This window comes from Micromys minutus (assembly GCF_963924665.1).
Source record: "Micromys minutus genome assembly, chromosome: 28".
Classification (NCBI taxonomy): domain Eukaryota; kingdom Metazoa; phylum Chordata; class Mammalia; order Rodentia; family Muridae; genus Micromys; species Micromys minutus.
The window spans coordinates 35,847,936-35,867,266 of NC_137963.1; the positions used below are offsets into that span (position 1 = coordinate 35,847,936).

A 19,331-nucleotide genomic window follows, 5' to 3' on the forward strand; every position below is an offset into this window, starting at 1 on the left:
GGCACAATGAGTGTGAGTCATTGAAAAGAGACCTCACAGCCTCCTCCCACAGGGGTGACAGCAGGACCACCCTCACAAAGGGGCTCATAAAGGTCTACCTACACTTGGGGAGGAGGGTCCCGAGATTCTGGGTTTGCTCAGCAGCTGGACATCCCCAGAGCCTTCGATCTGGGGGAAGAAGAAGCAAGAATTTCAGAGTTCACTGCCAGGCACCTGCTTGAGCCACGCAGGATGATAGGGGGGACTTACAGGGGACTCAACAAAACCTCTACCCAAGGGTTAGAGCCCAGTGTGCTGTGGCTTCCAATGGTTTTTACCTTCCATCGCTCTTCAGCCACAGACAGGGCAAAAGTACCTCAAATCCAGGCGTTGCTGTACATCCGGGGCCTGGAGGCCCAGGGGGTCCAGGAGGTCCTGGTGGTCCCATGACCCCAGGGGTGCCAACTTCTCCATTCTTCCCCGGGGACCCTGGTAAGCCTCGGTTGCCAGGGTCACCCTGTAAGGAGAAGACAGGATAGTTACCAGCTGTGTCTCCTCTCCCTAAGAAGCAATGTGAACACCTGAGTCAGAAAGGACCGACTCCTTGAGGCTAATTACATTTAGAAATTCTCTCCCGAGCACGGCTTGATGGCCCAGAACAGCTGTCTCACTAATTGCCACTTCCCTTGGCTGACATGCTCACTAGAGTACTGAAGAAGGAGAAACGTTTGCCGGGTTAGCTCCCCACCATCCCAGCTGGCCCATCTTCCCCAAGCATCCACTCTGGGGAATGCTTCTCTTTGCTCGGTGACATTTGTGGGTTCACTCTTCGGGCCCAGGGGTACCCTGGAGAGGGGAGTAGAGGGGAGAAGAGCTGCTCTCAATTACCTTCTCGCCAACCGAGCCGTTGGGCCCTCTTGCTCCCTGAAACACATGAACACAGAAGCCAATTAGGATGCTTGCTCAAAGAAAACTGCAGAATTACAGAGGAGCGAATAGCAGGTTACGACAGCAGCTTGTTCTGTCTGGGTTTGGCTGATGACTCCAGACTGAGCACATCACCACAGGCCTCAGCTGACGGAGCAAGCCAGGCCCAAATATTGAGAAATCCAACAATTACCCATGCCCTCCTCCTTGAGATTAAACTAAGGCAGTTGGCATGAAGTTGGAGAGATCAAAGCAGCCTCACACCGATGCAGCTTCCCCTCCCCCACCTCCTGGCACGGTAGAGGTAAGGGGTGCTCCCAATTTTAAACAGGAAAGGAGTAGTGGTTAATTTTGATTATCTACTTGGTAGGGATGAGAAGCACCTTGAGGATTTGTAAAGCACACTTCGGGTGTGTCTCTGAGGGAGTCTCCAGAGAGTACCAATTGAGGGCAGGGGAAAACCTGCCCCAAATGTGGGTAGCACCATCTCATAGGCTGGGGGTCCATGGGACAAGTTAGAAAAAACAGGGAGCCAGCTAACACTGCATGCACACCACTACCTTGCTCTCAACCGCTAAGAGAGCTTGCAGTTTTGTTCCGCTACATCATCTTGCTGCCCCGGCTCTGTCTCAACCATGGCCCCGACCAAACAATGGAGCGAGGCAACTGGACCTGAAGCCCTGGAACCGTGAGACTAGTGAAGGCTGTTCTCCTGCAGGAGACAGCCCAGCTAGCACGTGGCCACACAGAAGCTATGACACGGACGATGATGTGCTAGCCATGAAAGACTGTATCTCTCCTGTCCCTTTCCTGGGATGCACAGCGACAGTCTCCATCCCCACAGGCTGAGAGGCGAGTCTATATTACCGATGCTCCAGTAAGACAGAGATCCAGCCACAGAGAGAAGCTGCAGAGAATGAAATGCCCTGCGTGGTGGCCGAGAAAGCAAGAGTGTGCCTAGGGTGGGTGGGGAGAAGGGGCGGGGTAACCATGAAGGAAGCAAGAAGTGGGGATGCCCAAGGATCCTCTAACAGAGAGACAGGCTGTTTCTACTTCAGGACAGCTGTCAGCCCTCAGCAGTTCCCCTATCTTCTTGGCACATCGCTCCCAAGAGCACCTGGGGTGCCTTGATACCACAAGGACAGTAAGAGTTATGTTCAGGAGCAAAGAGAGGGCAGGACTCTGGAAGGAAGATCCCTGTGTGATGAAGGCCTAGACGCTAAATGAGGTGTCAATTTTGAAACCAAACACACAGAAAAAAAATCGCCGGATCTGAGGAAAGGCAACACCACAAAGGGACAAAGTCAGCGGTAGCACAAAGAACAGAACACAACAACGACGCTACGGCTTCAGGGAAAAAAGGAACGGCGTTACAGAATCGCGAAATGAGAACAAACTGTTATAAGAGCAATGATTATGAAAAAGAGCCAATTAGGGGTCATACAAACGTGTGATGGTGGAAATGAAGAACTCTATGGGACTAAGAGACACACCCTGAAGAGAAATACAGCAGAGACGACCAAAGACCAGGACACAGAACTGCTCTGAAAGCAGTGCAAATGAATAAAACACGTAGAAAGGATGGCCAAGTGGAGCTCAGGGACAGTCTAGAATTCCAATTACTGATCAAATAGAATAAAGAATAAAGAGAACGGGACAAGTAGCGTGCGCGTCACTGGAGGCTGAGGTCTACGCTCAACATTTCTGGACAAACAAAACAGACACTGCACAACCCAGAGCTCTCCAGATTAAACACCATTCCACCTCAAGGCTCTTTAGTGCCAAGTGGGAGAACGCTTGTTTTAAAGAATGCACATCCAGCAACAATGCTCCAAGGGATTTCAATACACCAAGCAAAGAAAAGTGACTCCTAAAACCTGCCAAGGGAAAAGGACGTGGTCTTAGGGAGGCTGGGACTGGAAGTGAAATCTAAGCTCATCCCCCGATAACAGGATGCTTACCTTCAAATCCCAGGGGCAAATGGTTTCCAAACCTAAAATCACATGCACATTACATGTGGTCTGGAATTCACTATCTAATAGACCAGGATGGCCCCAGTCACATAGAGATCACTTCCCTCTGCTTACTCGGTGTTATCATCTACACACAAGGCTAACAGGATTTTAAACAGCCAAAAATCTAGAAAGTTTGCTGTGTACAGTTCCACTCTGAAAACACTATGTGAATACACACACACACACACACACACACATGTATGTTCGTATATGCATATATATATATACATATGAGCAGGAGAGCCTGCTCAGTCTTTGGGCTAACGCTGTGAGCAGGAAAGGTGTTGAACCTGTTGGAGGTGGCACTGAACCCCCAGCAGGGAGAACATGCTGGACTGTAGCCAACTGTCACAGTCAGAACCCTCTGTAGCTGGTCCTAGGTGGCCCTGCAGAAGCTCAAATGCCCCCTAGCCCAGAAGCCATCAGCGATGGCTGTCTGAAGACACGAGGGAATGGGCCACTAAGCAGAGTTAGTAGTCATAGCCAAAGACAGCACCACCCTTATTCCCGCCCAACCCCCATTCCTACCCCACCCTCACCTTCACCAACGGCCAACAGGGGCAAACTGGGCAAATGTGTGTGACCTGGGCAGAAATGTGTCTGAGTTACTGAGTCCGTGTTTAGCTGCAGTTTCTTATTTCTGTTCCCCTTGGGTTCAGGCAGTTACACACTGTCTGCTTCAGTACCGGTTATCTTCTTCCAGCCACACATCTAACCACCAGGGCTCTTGTGAACCATACCTAAGGTTGCCCCGACTCTGAAAGGTTCTGGTGCACTTCCGATTGATCCCGTTAAGGAGAACCATATCATGGAAGGGGAAACTGCATTATTTCCAATGGCTTTCTCAAGTTCCTTTAAGCCAAGTGGATCTTGTAGCAGTTGAGGAAGGTCTAGAAACCACCTTAGTCTCTGGTCTCTTTTTCCCCTCCCCCTGCCCCTCCCCCTCTTTCTCTCTTGTTATTTTACTCAAGTTGAAAAAGGTAGGACTTAGGTCCAGTCCACTGGCTCGTGGGTATGGTGGACATCCGTTTGGAACATGAGCAGATTAGCCTGGGGATGGAAGGATTGACCTTACTGGAACTTCCATGAATCAATAGGGTTAAAAAATGAGGACTGTGAGAAATAGTTCAGGAAATTTCCAAAAGGAGACAGTAGTAGATGCCACTCCTTGGCCTGGAGGAACTTGTATGCACTGAGTCCAGACACCTTCTTGGAATCCCAACTAGTAGAGATGTGTGGTCATAAGTGGGAAACTGTGGAGAAATCAACTCTCCAGCGGAATGAGTCACGGCAGTGCTGTGTGTCACAAGATTGTACTTCACTATTTTTTGAAGTGTTTTTTTTCTTTGAGACAGGGTCTCACTATGTGACCCTGGTTGGCCTAGAATCTGCTATGCAGACCAAGGTAGCCTCACACTTTCAGAGATGGTCCTGCCTCTGCCCCCACAGCACGAGGACTCAAGGTGTGTGAGCCGCCATGCCTGTCCTGTAGTTTAGAATCTGTGATGATGAATTTTAACTATCAGCTTTATTGGCCTGAGAATGCCAACATGAGTAAACCGCACTTCTGGGCATGCCTGTGGTGTTTCCGGAGAGGATTAAGGAGAGGAGACCCCCAGCCTGAATCTCAGTGGCATGTCCCATAGACCAGGGGTCCAGATGGAAGAAAATTGAAAAGAGGAGAGCTCCTAGCTCAGGCATGCACTCTGTTTTCTGGGTACCATGGGCTGTTCTGTGCTGCACCATCACCGACTCTTACATGACGGCTGGAGCCCCTGACCCCTGATCCACCACAGGCTCCCACCATGATGAACTGAAATCTCATGAACCGGAAGCCAAACCAAATCCTTCCACCTTTTCTTTAGAAAATTTGGCTCATTGAGGTGAACTGAATTTATCAAGGGTATTACAAGATGTTAATATAAAGAAACATGGGCAAAGGCCCAGCTACATGGCTTTTTTTTCCTGCTGAGGTCCCTTGTAGGGTGTCTGCTGGGTTTGTTGGTGGGCTTTGTAGTAATGATAATTTCAGCTCAGTATCCTGTATAGACTGCAGTCTCTTTGGTTTTATGAAAACCTTCCATGCAAATGTGCCAAAGCCAACTGATAATGAGAGAGAAGAAGCCAGTACTGTGGTGTGCTGGACTTCAAACACAGCTGCTTTCTGGATTCTAGGCAAAAAGCAAGCCTATCCTCAGAGTCTTCAAGGGCACCCTGATGCTATCACACGAGTGTTCCAAAGCAGATTGGGATATCTAAGAGATAGGGACCATGGTGACATCATCAAATGTCTCTTCTAACTTACAGGAAAAGACAGAAGCTGGGTCTACACAGACATTTCCAGCTCAGTGAGGTTACTCAAAGACAGTTCTTGGGAGCTCAAGTTTCCCCAGAAATTCTGGGTAGTTGAGAAAATGTCAGAGTACAGACTCCTTCCTGTGTGGGTGTCTTAGAACCTTCAACGGCAGGTGAATGCCGTGAACACCCTGAAGACCTCATGCCTCAGTCCTGCCAGAGCTGGAGGTAGAAGCTTCAATGCAAACAGAATAATATCCTGGGATCCTGTTCTCTAGGCATCTCCTCAGCTACCCTCCCAGCCGTGCTCTGCAGCTGGGAAAACAGGCCATTCCCACCTCTTCCTTCCCGGGGCAAAGGTAGCAGGGTGAGCTGTTCAACTCAACACGGGGACATAAAAGAGGCTTCTATTTATATTAAACATCATACATAATCTACTAGATACACTCTTAGCAACCATCTACATTTTTTATGACAAGTTCATGTTTGATAAGAATGGTTTTATATGTAAGTATTAAATTGCCCAGGCAAATAAACTGAGTCTTACTCACTATGCATGGTGGGAAAGCAACTCACTTTGAACTGGGCATGATAGTACACAGGTGTAATTCCAACATTCAGGAGGATGAGGCAGGAGGATTAGAGTTCAAGACCATCCTCAGCTCTTAAGGAGTTGGAGGCTATTCCGGGAGGTATGAGACTGTCCCCAATTTCGTTAATTATCTGAGTTTACAGCCTAGATTAAGAGCATGAGAAAAGACTTGCTGCAACTCAGTTTATCCAGCCACAGAAAGTACTGCCTAGGCCTTGCCAATAAGGATGTGTGGGCCAAAAGGGGACAATGTGACAGGAGTCAGGGGTCAAATGTATCACTGGAGCCGATGTCTCATAAGGACGCAGAGACACTCATTTCCCTCATAAATGAAGTCATTTTTGTGACTGCATGCCAGAAGGCTTTTTCAACTCTCCAAATGCAGTTCTAGAATCTGCTTTTCCCTAACCCCAAAGCACCCCATGTCCCCAGGCCAACAGTGTGCCACTTAGCATATCCCAGAAATAACCCAGCAAAGCGACGGGTCCGCAGCAGTTATGCAGAGCAGGGTGGCTCTTCCTCCTTGCTGCTCTCCTGAGCCCCGCAGCACAGCCGACAGGGCCTTCAGTATGCAGCACGGGGTGTCAAGTGCAGACAGTGTAGGAGGTGTAGCCGCTGCTTGGGAGGGGCAGACAAGGTAAGTGTGGGTTGCTGGGGCTTCCTGCAGACCTAGATTTCTTAGCAAACTGATGTTTTGTATAAAATGACTTCCTAAGACTGCACAGTTGTGTCTTTCTGAGAAATTCATTTGCAACAAAAATCAGGTTATTCATTCAGGTTACCCTCCGGGGCTGATGGATGGGAACTGGGATTTGATTCCGTAGCCATGGTGTCCTGGCAGGAGACATTTCAAACATGCTCATGGGGGTGATGTGCAGGCCCCTGCCTCCTATGGACATATCACTCGTGCTAAGGGTCTTGTTTTTATTTATTATCTTTCTTTATATAGAGAGGCGTGTATAGAGGGGCGTCAACTGCCTTCTCCCAAGAGCACCTGCATGGGCAGTAGACAGCTTCAGGAGACTGAAAGCAGGCTAAATAGGAACGGTAGCTAACAATGCTGTTTGAAGACTATTCCACTTACTCATAAAAGACTAACAAAGGCTGTGCTGGGTTGGAAGGACATTTCAGCTCTAAGGCAGGCTAAGGGTTCAGGGTACAAGGGAATGCTAGCAACTTCTCAGCAGCGTTAACCCTGTGCCCACAGAAAGAGGAAGAAGGAAAGGTGCTGGAAATGTTGAGAGAAGCCAGGCATAATGGAACACATTTGTAATTCTAGCACTAGACGGTGGGTGGAGGGATCACAAGTCCGAGGCCAATCCAGCCTAGGTAGCATGACCTCATCTCAACAAACCCCAGTGAAAGACTGAAGAGGAGGACATTCTGTCCCCCTCACCTTCTCCATGCCCCACGATATTTGGCTTCAGCTATTCCATTAGCCAGAGGCTGAAGTTACTAAATGGAAAATTACAGAAATAAGCAATTCACAAGTTTTAGAGTAGACACCATTCTGAACAGAAAAATGAAATCTTACAACTTCCTGTTCCATCCTACCTAGGACATAAGCAATCTCTTGGTTCAGCATATCCATGTTCTATACACTACCCACTTGTCGTCAGTATCTTAACTGCCATCTCAGTTGTCAGACCATTATTCACCCATTCATGAACCCTTGTTTCACCTAATAATGGCTCAAAGTAGGCATAAGGATGCTAGTATTTCACTATAGTATATTGTTATGACTGGTCAATTATTATTGCAGCTAATCTTTCACTGCACTTAATGTAGAAACTAAATAGCTGTGTGTGTGTGTGTGTGTGTGTGTGTGTGTGTATCTGTGTGTGTCTCTCTGTGTGTGTACAAGGAAAGCAACAATATAAATGTGTAGAGAGGAGTCTTGTACTGTGACTCTTAGGATAAAGGAGGGTCAATGTATCTAAACTGGGCCTTGATGACAAAAAGAAGTGGCCTTCCAGACAAGGCAGATACCACATGCAGAGGCTTAGGAGTGCCTAGGGAGGACCCTAAGCAACTGTGTTGTTGCTCAGAGCTGGCGAAGCGAGCAGCAGGTCACGTGTTACAGAAACAGTTGGTGCCAGCCAAGAAAGGCATTCGGTCTTTGTGCATCAGGGTGCCATAGTTATTTTCTCAGGAGCCGGTGAGCTCCTTCAACACAGGTAGAGGATGACTATAGGAGGAGAAGACATCAAGAAAGGTCCTAATGCTACAGGGCGGGCAGGATGCACTGAAAGGTCATAGGTAGGGCACAGGGTAGATGATGTCACTACCGTTTACTGACGCTACAGCACACAGGAGTGGGAAGGAGAAACAGGTGAGGGGGGTCTGTGAGCCTAGTGGTCATTCCATAGAGATGAGGAAAGAGAATAGCATAGAAGACAAGCTCAGGTTAGGGAGAGAGAGTGGCCAGGCTGGAGTTCTGTGTGGGCTCCTCTCACACTGTCCCCTACCTTCTCTCCTTTCATTCCAGGCTGGCCAGAGGCTCCCTCGAGTCCAGGCTGTCCCTCAGGGCCCTAGGAAATATCAGTGACAATCAGCTCACAGAATCTCTGCTAAAAGCCACACAAAACCCTACAATATGAAGGAAGAAAGGTTGGGGAACCTGAGGCCAGCGAGCACAGGACTTGCTGCTTGTGCTCCAGGACAAGCACCCGCTACTCTCCAGCCTCCTTGCTCAGAGCTGTACCAGGGAGCTGTGTACTTGAAGGACATCGGGAGCAGAGGAGGAAAAGGCTTTCCCATACCAGGCCTGACTGTGGTATACTGTGGTAGATTCCAAAACTTCCACAAGGCTGCATCCCCACCCCCCCATCCCCATATAAGTCAGGAAACTTGTGCATATAGAATCTTCTTGACTGTCCTTTCCTGGAGTCTCAGCCATGATTCAGATGGGAAGGTTTTGGTTTCCAACCTTGGTTGATGCTGGATCTGTAATCTCTGTGGAAGGAAGCCCTATAATCTCAGACTGAGGGAAGAGGCTTCAGTTGCTCACCTGGGGTCCTGGCTCACCAGGAGCTCCATCCTCTCCAGGAGACCCAGGAGGTCCCATGAAAACATCAGTTCCTGGTTTCCCTGGAATGCCAGGTGGTCCCGGTGGTCCTGGGGGACCCGGAGGACCCTGAAAGGCAGTTTGTTAGAAGCAATGAGAGAGGCTGAGCATGTGTTTTACCTTCTTTCCAATACTTGAAATGATCCGATAAGGAGGGACTGAATTCCTTGCACAGGGAGAAACTGAGTCTCAAGGAGACAACATGACTCATGGACTCATAAAGCTGGCATTTCCAAGGAGTGTGGCTTTCCATGCAGATCACACTATGCTTTCTCCCAAATGGTGTACATGATAAAGAGCCAGTTATCTGGAATCCCAGGGGAGCCCTGGCTAATTCAGCTTTCTAATTGACTATAAGGTCAGCCAAACAGCCTGTGTTTGGCCTCTTCCTGAAATGCTTACCAAAGGGAATTTGTTTCCTCAGCCTCCTGTTGGGCTGTTAGATCTCTCCAGCCCAGAATGTTCTTGGTAGATCCATTGGGCTTTCACACCACTCATTCACTGAGCCCAGGACATTTCCAGCTCTGGGCATGAGTAATGGGCGGGGGCAGCTACGTGGAGCTTCAAACTGGGGCAGCACAGGGCTCAGGGAAAGGGCTGGAAAGAGGGTTAGGCCCAAGGATGGGGCAACAGCTGCATCAAGAACCCACCACACTTCCCTGTGGGCAATTTAAAAAGGACTGGCAGAGCCCAGCCTTGGGCAGGACAGATGTGCCACAGGCACCAAGAATGCGCCAGGAGCTGACTGGGAGCCAGGGAGGGTTTTACACTGGAATCTGAGTGTGAACAGTGATCCAAACAACATAGAAACCAGAGTAAATCTTTCATAAACGAAGAGGAAGGCGGGAGACATGAGCAGAGGTGAAGGTCAGTGAACAACCCTGCAATGGAGGAGGATGGAACTGATTCCAGGGCAGAAGGAAGGGAGCAAATGGGGTTCTCAACACAGACCCAGGCTCATGCTTATTGAAAATGTGGTGGAAATATCAAAATGCATGAAGTAAAGGGGAATATATGATGATCTCCACACACAAGAGCCAACAGTTCCCAAGGGGCCAGTCTACAGTCACTGCTGCCTGACCCACAACCTTCCCTCCCCAACACCAGCCCCCAAACCCTTAATACTCACTCTCAACAGGTCCTCATTGCCCACAGGGTCTCCAGAGCCTGAGCCCACATCCAAGCCCCAAACAGGGCCTGACCCCTCGGCCTCCACTCCTGCCTGAAGAAAGAAGAAATTCCCACATGCAGATCCAATCTCCAATCTCCGTAGATGGCTATGCCACCTTAAGTGCTCACACGCTATAGCCTTAAAATGTGTATAGCCAACTTTTCTTCTGCCCTCCCCTCCCCCTTTCCAGCTGAGTCCTGCCTCAGCCTCCCCAAGGTACAGCCTGCAGGTGGCCTGGACTCAGCTTCCTTTCAGTCCCTTCTGTTACCTCTCCAGACCTAGTTCCTGGGTATCCTCCATTGTGAAACCATCCTGCAGGTAAGGACTTGGGTATAAGTTTATCTGAATGTCAAATATGTCTATGCTGAGAGGTTCAAGGAGGATCAGGGTTGTAGGTTAGAGTTAGGAGTAGGACTTACTATCCTGTGGCCATTAGAAGGGAGTTGTGATGGTTTGAATGAGAATGGCCTCCATAGGCTCCCATGTTTGAATACTTGGTTCCAAAATAGTGGAACCATTTGGGAAGGATTAGGAGGTGTGGCCTTGTTGAAAAAAAGTGTGCCCTTGGGTGTGAGCTTTGAGGTTTCAGAAGCCCACACCAGGCCCAGTGTCAGTCTCTCTTAGCCTGTAATTTGGGAATGAGATGTAATCTTTCATCTCTCCAGCACCTGCCTGCATGCCTGCCACCTGGCTTCTTTGATGATAACTGACTAGCCCTCTGATACTGTCAGAAATTAGTGACAAAAACTGACTAGACCCCAATTAAATGCATTTTTTATTGTAGTGTTGGTCATAGTGCTTCCTTATAGCAACCGAATCGTAAATAAGGCAGAGGTCATAGTACTACAAGCAAGAAGGCCCACTGAAGGTTGCTGCTTTCATCTGATAGAGGAGGGAGTACCTCACAGCTAAACTCGAGGAATGTGGGATGGCCTAGATGGGAAGCAGAGAAGGACCCATTAGGGATGTTTATGGTTTGTTTCCAGGGTATCAATCCTAGAGACAGGAAGCTCAAGGAAAAAAGCAGGTCTTGAGCCAGGGACTAATTGGAATACCCTTCATGCTCTCTCAGGGGTCCAGAAAATATGATTTAAGTGAAATAAGGAGTTGAGACCTACAGGGTTCCAGAACAGTGGAAGCCTGAGGTCTGGCTGAAGGAGCCATGGAACCTGGAGGTCCAAGGAGTCTCTCTACTCCGCAGCATCATCCTAAAACAACCCACAGGATCAATGACACATCTCTCACTGCGCCCTCCTCTCCACAGAAACCGTTCACTTTCATCTTTAAACTCAAACCGAAGACGGCATTTTCTTTTATAAGGATGGCCCAAGGCATACCCTGTCCCCTGCACCACTCTGCTGGTTCTCAGGGCTCAGTGGATTTGTTCCTGCATCTCACTGGTAAAGGAGAAGCATGTAGGCTAAGCTGCACATACAGACACACTGCTTAAACACCGGTGTTGCCTGAGGATTTCCTCAGCCCTTGTTTGGGCCCCACCAGTGGCTTGGCATCTGGAACCACTGCCACCTGCAAGCCTCTCTAGGTTTTGGCTCCTCTTAGATCTATCTGCCTTCCTTAAACCACAGGCTTCTCAAGGGAGCCCCTCTGGTCTCACAGCCTGCCATAACTGGTGTTCAGGAAATGGTTTTAGATGCCAGAAGTGTTTATGCGAGGAGGGGAAAGAGATGGGGAGGAAGGGAGGGGGATTGATTGAAGGAGGGAAGAAGGAGAAACGTGAGCTTATGAGATGTCAGCTATCAAAAAGCCTCCTGAGAAATGGCTTCCCTGGCAAATAAAATGAACAAAAGGACAGTGCAGAGGGACACTGAACCCCCAGTGTGGGTGTTGGGGGGCTTCTTCTTAGGGATCCCTAAACCACCCTTTGAACCCTGCTGTCTCAAGATTTCCCTGAAGCGGCAGAGATGGACCAAGAAGGACCACTCACCCAGAGGCCTCTGGCTGCCCTGGACCTGCTCTCTAAGAAGAAAGCAGAAGCCCAGGGCAGAGATGGAGAGGGGCCAGCGCAGGAGCCCTGAGGAATCACAGTCAGGATCACAGAGATGCTGGAAGAGCCTGCCCTAGCAGTTCTAGAAGACAACCGATTTCCTCTGAAGCGATGGGCCTTGGGCAGCGTTTGCCTAAGCACCCCTTCACCCTGGCAGCTGAGCCACAGGTAACCCCCATCGCCCCAGCCTACACATCTACCACCATCCTCCAGAAGCCAAGAGGCCAACCTGGGCCCAGTGTTCTCTTCTTAAGCCACCCTCAAGAAGAAAACTAGGGACAGGGCATGTGACTTAGAAGGACCTCCCATAACAGATACAAAAGTCGGGACCCATCTGAGCCAATGGAAGGACTTCATCTTAAACCTGGGGGGCTTTGCTGACTAATTTCTCGGTCATGTCTTATAATGGTGGCTTGGATGTAGAAGGTACAAAACCTCAAATCACAACATCCGAAGACCATGCCCCTTCCTCTTTTCAGGAACTATGTGAGCATAACCCTGTCTGATCTTCATGTGATACAGAACTGCATGTAGCTAATCAACTGAGCAGGTATGAAGTGCTTGGCAAGGGTTTCTACTCATGAACTCATTGGCTCCCACAGGTAATAATGAAGGAACCAGCCACGCTGTGTGCCTTGAGCTGTGTATGAAACACCGAGACATGAAGAACTTGGTTGCAGGTGAGCAGCAGAGTCAGGCTCGTCCTGGACCCCCTGAACTCCATGGCCCCCATGATTCAAAACGATTCTGAAAATATTCCAGGGCAGGTGTCATTTGACTGAGCTTAAGCTCTTTCCACACAGAAACTGGGGCGTCAGTTTTTGTTTCCGAGCAGGTGCCCGACACATGCGCTTGGCAGTGATCTGTCTATGGCTTGCAAGCCAGGATGCCGTGTTTGGCTCAGTTGCTCATTCACCTACCCCATCTCTTCCTGCTTGTCCTCCTCCTGTGTCTCATTCTTCTCTTTCCCCTTCCCACACTCCTCCTCTCCCTCCCTGTTCCTCTTACACCCCTCCTTCTCCTCCTCTTCTTATAGAGATATACAAAAGAATCTGGGGTTAGAGATGTCTCAGCAGTAAGACTGTTTGCTACACAATGTCAGGGAGTAGAGCTCAGATCTCAGCACTCCCTAACAATCTGAGCATCCTTCTTATGCTCAAAATTGTTAGCATTCTGTCTAGGCTCCACCCACAGTTACCTGGCAACATATAAAAGGGGCTGCTTGGCCCCTCCTCACTCTCTTGCTCCTCTTGCCTCTCACTTTCTTGTTCTTGCCCTCTCACCCTCTTCCCCCTTTGTCCCTTCTCTCCCCATTCCCCTCCCTCCTTTCCATGTGCTTATGGCCAGCCTCTACTCCTCTCCTCTCTTTACCTCCCTTCCCCCTCGTCACTCCCATCCCCCCTCTCTCTGCCCCTACTACCCTCTTAACTCCCCTCCCCCGTGCCCTAAATAAACTCTATTCTGTACTATACTTGTGTGTGGCTGGTCCCTCAGGGGGAAAGGATGCCTCAGCATGGGGTCCGACAGAGGCAACCCGTTCCCCCACACCTCACCACACCTCCGTAGAACATATCCACCCTCTTTATCTTTATAGAAACACACCAACAACTGCAGTGTTTTGTTTGTTTGCTTGTTTGCTTTTGTTTTGCAGGAGTGGGGAGACAGCTGGTTGCTACAGCCTTGTTGGCTTCAAGTCTAGTGGAGAAAAGGAGGCAGGGGCTTCGGGTTCAGAGAGAAGCCTTACCTCTAAGGAATAGCTAAGGACCAGTCACTACCCTATTTTGGCTTCCACTCATGTACATATGGTTGCCACCCCTCTCCAAATAAATAAATTAATTAAAATATTATCTTAAAAATTCTGTCATAGGGGTGAGAATGTTACTCCGTGTCATAGGGGTAGGAATGTTACTGGCCCAGCATGTACGCTGAAGCAACGCTGCTGACATCTGAGGAGGGTGTTTCCTTCTGGAGCATGTATTTCCAAACAGTTAAGACCACACAGCACACTAAAGTTTATAACCATCTTCTTTCACTTAGCTTGGTACCATAGCTTTTCTCCAACATTGAGTAAAAAAGAGAATAATTTTAATAATGTCTAATGTTCCCATCATTTGAATAGACTTTAATTCGATTAGTCTCCTTTGGGCAGCTAATTAAATCAGTCTCAAGTTTCCTCTATTACGGATAGATATTAAAAGGTTAACATCCTAGTAAACAAATCTTTTGTTACCTATCAGGCTATCTCCACTGAGAAGGATGTTGGAAACCAAATTTCTGGTTGCAATTGTGTGGTGGTTAATTTCTGGTTGTTAATATGCAGTTTTATGGTCATTAATATATGTGGACAGAGTTTCCCAGAAACACTAAGCCCCACACACTCAACCCCACCCTCACCCAACAGTATGACTGGCCCCAACTGCCAGAGAAGTCAAGGATACAATGATAATTGGCCCAGTCACCCCCTGACCCCAAATCAATGGGAAACCGAAAAATAAGGCAGGAGACAGAGATGAAAAGAACCTGAGAGATGAATCTGTTAAGTCCAAAGGAGACTCTAATTCCTCAGACTCCAAAAGGCAGCCCAAATATTCCAAAATGGGCTCTGCCTAGATAGGAGAAATTCTGGTGGTTAGATAAAAGCCAGCATCCCCAGGAACTAGTGAATGAAGCTGGTTCCCCTCTCACTGAAGGAATCATTTCCCTTACCTTGGACATACCAAAGCGCATGCCGGCCTTCAGGCTCCCTCGGTACCACAAAGACTTGTTAACATTTCAGACTTCCTTCTCCCCTTCTCCCCTATCATTAATTCCCTTCAGTTCATGAGCTTCCCCCTCCCAAATCCACTCATTCACTTATAACTGCTATTCTCAATGTCTTCTCTCTCCTCCTCCCCCCTCTCCTGTTTTCTGGATTTTCCATTTCCTGTTCTGTTCTTCTGTCTCACAGATAGCCTGCCAAAGTCCAGTCTGCTGGCCGTATACAGTCTGTTCTTTCTCTCTCTGCTCTGGACTCTTCCAAGTGCCTCTGGCTGTGCTCTCTCTCTCTGTCTCTGTCTCTGTCTCTCTCTCTCTCTCTCTCTCTCTCTCTCACATACATACATACATACATATATACATACATGCACACACACACACACACATATAACCTCCTTAACCATACCATGCAACAGTCATGTCCCCAGTTTATACAGTATCAACACACATAATGTGTACACTGAGGAGGATTCAGAGTCTAACTGACAAGGGACATTGAAAAGTCAACCTAGTATCAAAGACTATGAAGAGGCTACTGCTAGTTTTGTTAGATAGATGATATTGTGATTATAATAAAATCAAAGCAACTAACCAACTCAAGGGCCCCAAATCAATCGATTGCTGAGGGTAACTCTAACCACTGAGAAAGGAATGGGAACCACCTAGTCACTGGGAGATGCTCTTGGGCAAAGGCCATTCGGGATTATCAGAGGCCTCTCCTGACCTCTGCACTCCCTGAGCACAGCCTACCACTGCAGCTGAGGGGTCACATGGCTGGACCTTGAGTGGTGGCTTTCAGAGTGCCACTCCAGGAACTGACACACCAAGGTGTGTCACCAGCACGAGGTTCTCCTTGGGAACCTTCTTCCCCTGAAGAGCAGTTCACCCAGGATTCACACAAGCGTGACTGAGGTGCCTGCTTCTCTGAGTCAGTGACAGTCTCTAAGCAGGCCACCATGTGTGCAAGGATGGTTCTGAACATCTGAATTGCCTCCAGACCAGAAGCCAGCCTGCAGAACCAATGGACAGCTCAAAGTCAGGAGTAGCAGCCCATAGCCTCAGACCTCCAGCTGGGAGCTTCCCAACCAGCCCGCAGGTCTACACACCACTTATGCTCCATTTGATAGACCCTGCCCAGCCCTGTGCTCAGTATTTATGCCCTGAGGCACTGCTAATCCTGATGCAATTCCAAAGGCAACTGGAGACCTAAGCAAGGATCCTCTATTCTTTACCTTACCCTACTTAAACTACAGTCTGTTCCAGCTTGCAGAGCCAAAGGCCCTCAAATACTGTCTTTACAAACCCAGATGAGAGCTGACCCTGAGAAGGTCGGGGTGGCCTTTCTCCACACTGAAAGATCTGCTAGCTGAGTCAAAACCCCCAGGACACTTACCAGGGTGACCTGCCTCTCAGGAGTCACTGTGGGTGTGGGGAACGGGGGACCAATAGGTGGTACGCTACCAGATCCTTCCTCTTCAGCTTCCTTTGTAGAAGCCACCAAGTCTTCTCCATCCGTGGGTGCCTGCAAAAGACATCAACAGGAGAGGCTGCATGATTGGGGGGTGTCACTTCTGTGGTGGCTGTCCAATGTCAAAACACCTGACCTACCAACATCCTCACACTTGACTCAGTCACAGAAGTGACTCCTTAAAATCCTCCCCACCTTTGGAACACTAATCTCTAGGGAAATTCTTATATCAAAATTAGGATGTAGCAGATAGGGACAAAAGCCTGGCCCCTTTTTATCACCGTCCCTCTTCTCTGTCCAGTGCACTCTGCCAAGCTCTCAAAACAGGGCTGAAGTCATGAGTGTCTCTGCAGAGGACCTTAATGGCTCTTAGCACGGAATGTTGACCTTTCTGTCCCGATGAATCAGAGAAGATGCTTTGCTGGGACTTACAGCAGTAAATACTTGTTCAGGGGCCACTGTTGGTGTGAGAGTGGCCTGGAGGGTGGCCTGGAGGTCTGTAGGGGCCCCGCTGGCTTGCTCAGGGGCCACTGTGGGTGTGAGAGTGGCCTGGAGGTCTGTAGGGACCCCGCTGGCTTGCTCAGGGGCCACTGTGGGTGTGAAAATATCCAGGATGTCCATGACAGTTCCGCTGGCCTCCTCTTCCTCCTCCAAAGCATTGAGGGGCGCTTTGGACGCAGCCGGAGTTAACCATTCTTCACCTTGTGAACCCTGAAATAGAGCCGGCATGAGATGATGCCCCATGAACCCCACCCCCATTTCAGTGGTCGCACACATGCTTACAGAGAGGAAACCACAGGGACAATCAGATCTTAGCAGCTCCTCTGCCTCTCTCTCTTCTACATCACTGAAGGACTGTACTGCAGGCCTCTGGGGCTCAGCATCAGAATATGCCTTTCTGGGCATGCTCAGCTCACCTCTGGAACCCCCACCTAGCTATCCATCCGGCTCTGCTCAGTGCCTATCTCAGGCTTAGTTTGCACCGTCCTGGTGAGCACTTCTGCAGACGACCCTCCTATTTCCTAACACCTCTGCCAGCCAGGCTCCAGCTTGAGACTGGTCCCTGGTGTTCTCCTGCTGTGACATACTATGTCTTTAAAGAAGAAAACAGAAGAGAGGAAAAGGAAGGAACTTTGAACTCCTCTGTGGAGAGTGACCTGGAGAAGTTTGTCACTAGCCTGTGTGGATACAGGAGTAGAGCAGAAGGCTGCCTGTCCCAGTGAGTTACACAGGAGAGCAGGCAATGAGGAGCTTGGAGGTGGGTCGTTGGCCTTGGAAGGCCCCACTGTTTAATGCTCTCCGTCAGCAAATTAGTCCAGCACCTACCACCTGAGAGAGGCACCGCAGAGCTGGGAAGTGGGGTGGGGGATGGGGGGTTGGTGGGGTGGGGGTATGGAGGTCTACTGACCCCCATCTCCACCAGGCTCGTGATCTGCTAGGGAGCTAGGGCTGCACTGCACACGGAGCCTTTGACCAATTTGATTATGAAGAGGTCTTCCAAGGACAAGGCCATCGCCTTCCTGGGGAAGTGCTGTTAGACAAGTGAAGGAAGGGGTGGGGGAGTCTCTGCAGCAAGGAGGAGTGTGGCAAGACCGCAGAGCCAAGAGAAACTGAGGGGAGCGTGAAGCAGGAGGCCCAGGTCTGGAGCACAGAAGCCCCAAGGTGCAGCCAAGAAGGCCAGGGACCAGATCCTGCTTAGTGTCTCAGAGGAGCCGGGTCAGTAGGTTGAGGTCAGAAAAGCCTCAAAGAAGAGGAGCAGCACCCAGCCAGGTTCTGTGAGACACTACCTAGGCAGGGTCCATACCAGTGAGTTATAGATTCATCTAGAACAATCAGCAGGACTCTATTCGCATGTGGTACTGGACAGAAGGAAGACTGAAGATGACTTCACATTAAGCAGCTAGGATGGCACTATCTCCTTCATATGAGGCGGGAACACAGGAGTGGCTGTGAGGAGGCAGGCTTGAATCTGATGGGTAGAGAACTTCTGTGGGGATATCACAGGGACAGACTGGTCCACTGTCCAGCTGCGATGTGTGTGTCCAGCCTTCTCTATGCTGCAGGCAGTCTGACCTTGCCCTCACCCTGTTAGGCCTGCCTGTCTATACCCTGCCAACCCACAACAACAGCATCACATCTTTCCCTCACATGTAGGGCATACCCCTGGCCCCTACCCTCTGCTGCTGGGAACAAAAGGCTCTGCACGCAGCCCTAGGACTCCTCTCTATGCTTCTAACCACACAGGGCCTGTTTCCTCAGACCCTGCTAGACCAAAGGGGCTGAGCCACATACTTAGAAGTCCTGGCAAATTCGCATTGGTCAGAGAGGTGCCCCCCTACACCCCGCTTTGTTGAGAGTAAAACACACACTGCTAGAAAGCTATTTCGGCTCTTCTTACTCCTTACCAGAGTGGCCTCTTCTCTTGGCTTCAGGGTTGGCTCTCTAGTGGGCAAGCTGCCAGCCTCTGCGTCCACATCAGCGCTGGTGGGTACCTCGCCATCCCCTGATGCTGTTGTTAGGTTTTCTGGATCCTAAATGGAAAGATGTCCCAAAGGTCTGGGCTAGTGGACCACCACTTTGATCCATGCATGTGGCTCTAAGGGGCAGATAGCCAAGGCCCCTCTTGTACCTGTGCCCTGTCCCAAAAGGCACAGACACATCTAAGACCTGCCCTTAGTCTCTGACCTCACTACCTACAACTGCCAACCACCCATCACCCAATTGCTTCCTGCCTCCTGCCTCCTGCCGCTCTAGCTCAATGCCTCCACATTTAAGCTTGCCATCTCCAATGTCACTCTTGCTTACAAAACCAACAGATGTTTCTCAGCCCCTTACTCACTGCAACTTTTGAAAAGATCTGATGTGTTCATGGCCACCCAGGCTCACCTGGACCTGGATTCAGCCTAGACCCATCCCCACGTACCCAGTCCAGCCTCCTCCGCCCTTTCTCCACTTAAACCAAGGCAGTCTTTCTAAAATGCTACTCCTACTAGGATTTCCTCACCCTCTCCTGAGCTTCAGTGGCTGCAATTTCACTACATGCTGTCAGGATGCATAG

General features: G+C 49.5%; 1 protein-coding gene across 3 annotated transcripts in view; it reads right to left on the bottom strand.

Annotated features, from left to right (window-relative positions):
• The window catches only part of COL15A1 (collagen type XV alpha 1 chain), a 104,787-nt gene that overhangs the window by 32,369 nt on the left and 53,087 nt on the right, over nucleotides 1-19,331 (bottom strand). For 2 of the 3 annotated variants that reach the window (XM_080940313.1, XM_080940312.1), the window contains exons 9-17: nucleotides 18,679-18,804; nucleotides 16,706-16,984; nucleotides 16,199-16,327; nucleotides 10,005-10,097; nucleotides 8,819-8,944; nucleotides 8,277-8,339; nucleotides 868-903; nucleotides 356-496; nucleotides 103-168 (exon numbers count right to left, since the gene is read on the bottom strand). In XM_080940313.1, coding sequence (XP_080796439.1) covers nucleotides 103-168; nucleotides 356-496; nucleotides 868-903; nucleotides 8,277-8,339; nucleotides 8,819-8,944; nucleotides 10,005-10,097; nucleotides 16,199-16,327; nucleotides 16,706-16,984; nucleotides 18,679-18,804 — 1,059 coding nt within the window. The remainder of the gene's footprint in view (nucleotides 1-102; nucleotides 169-355; nucleotides 497-867; nucleotides 904-8,276; nucleotides 8,340-8,818; nucleotides 8,945-10,004; nucleotides 10,098-16,198; nucleotides 16,328-16,705; nucleotides 16,985-18,678; nucleotides 18,805-19,331) is intronic. The other variant, XM_080940314.1, reaches the window with a different exon arrangement.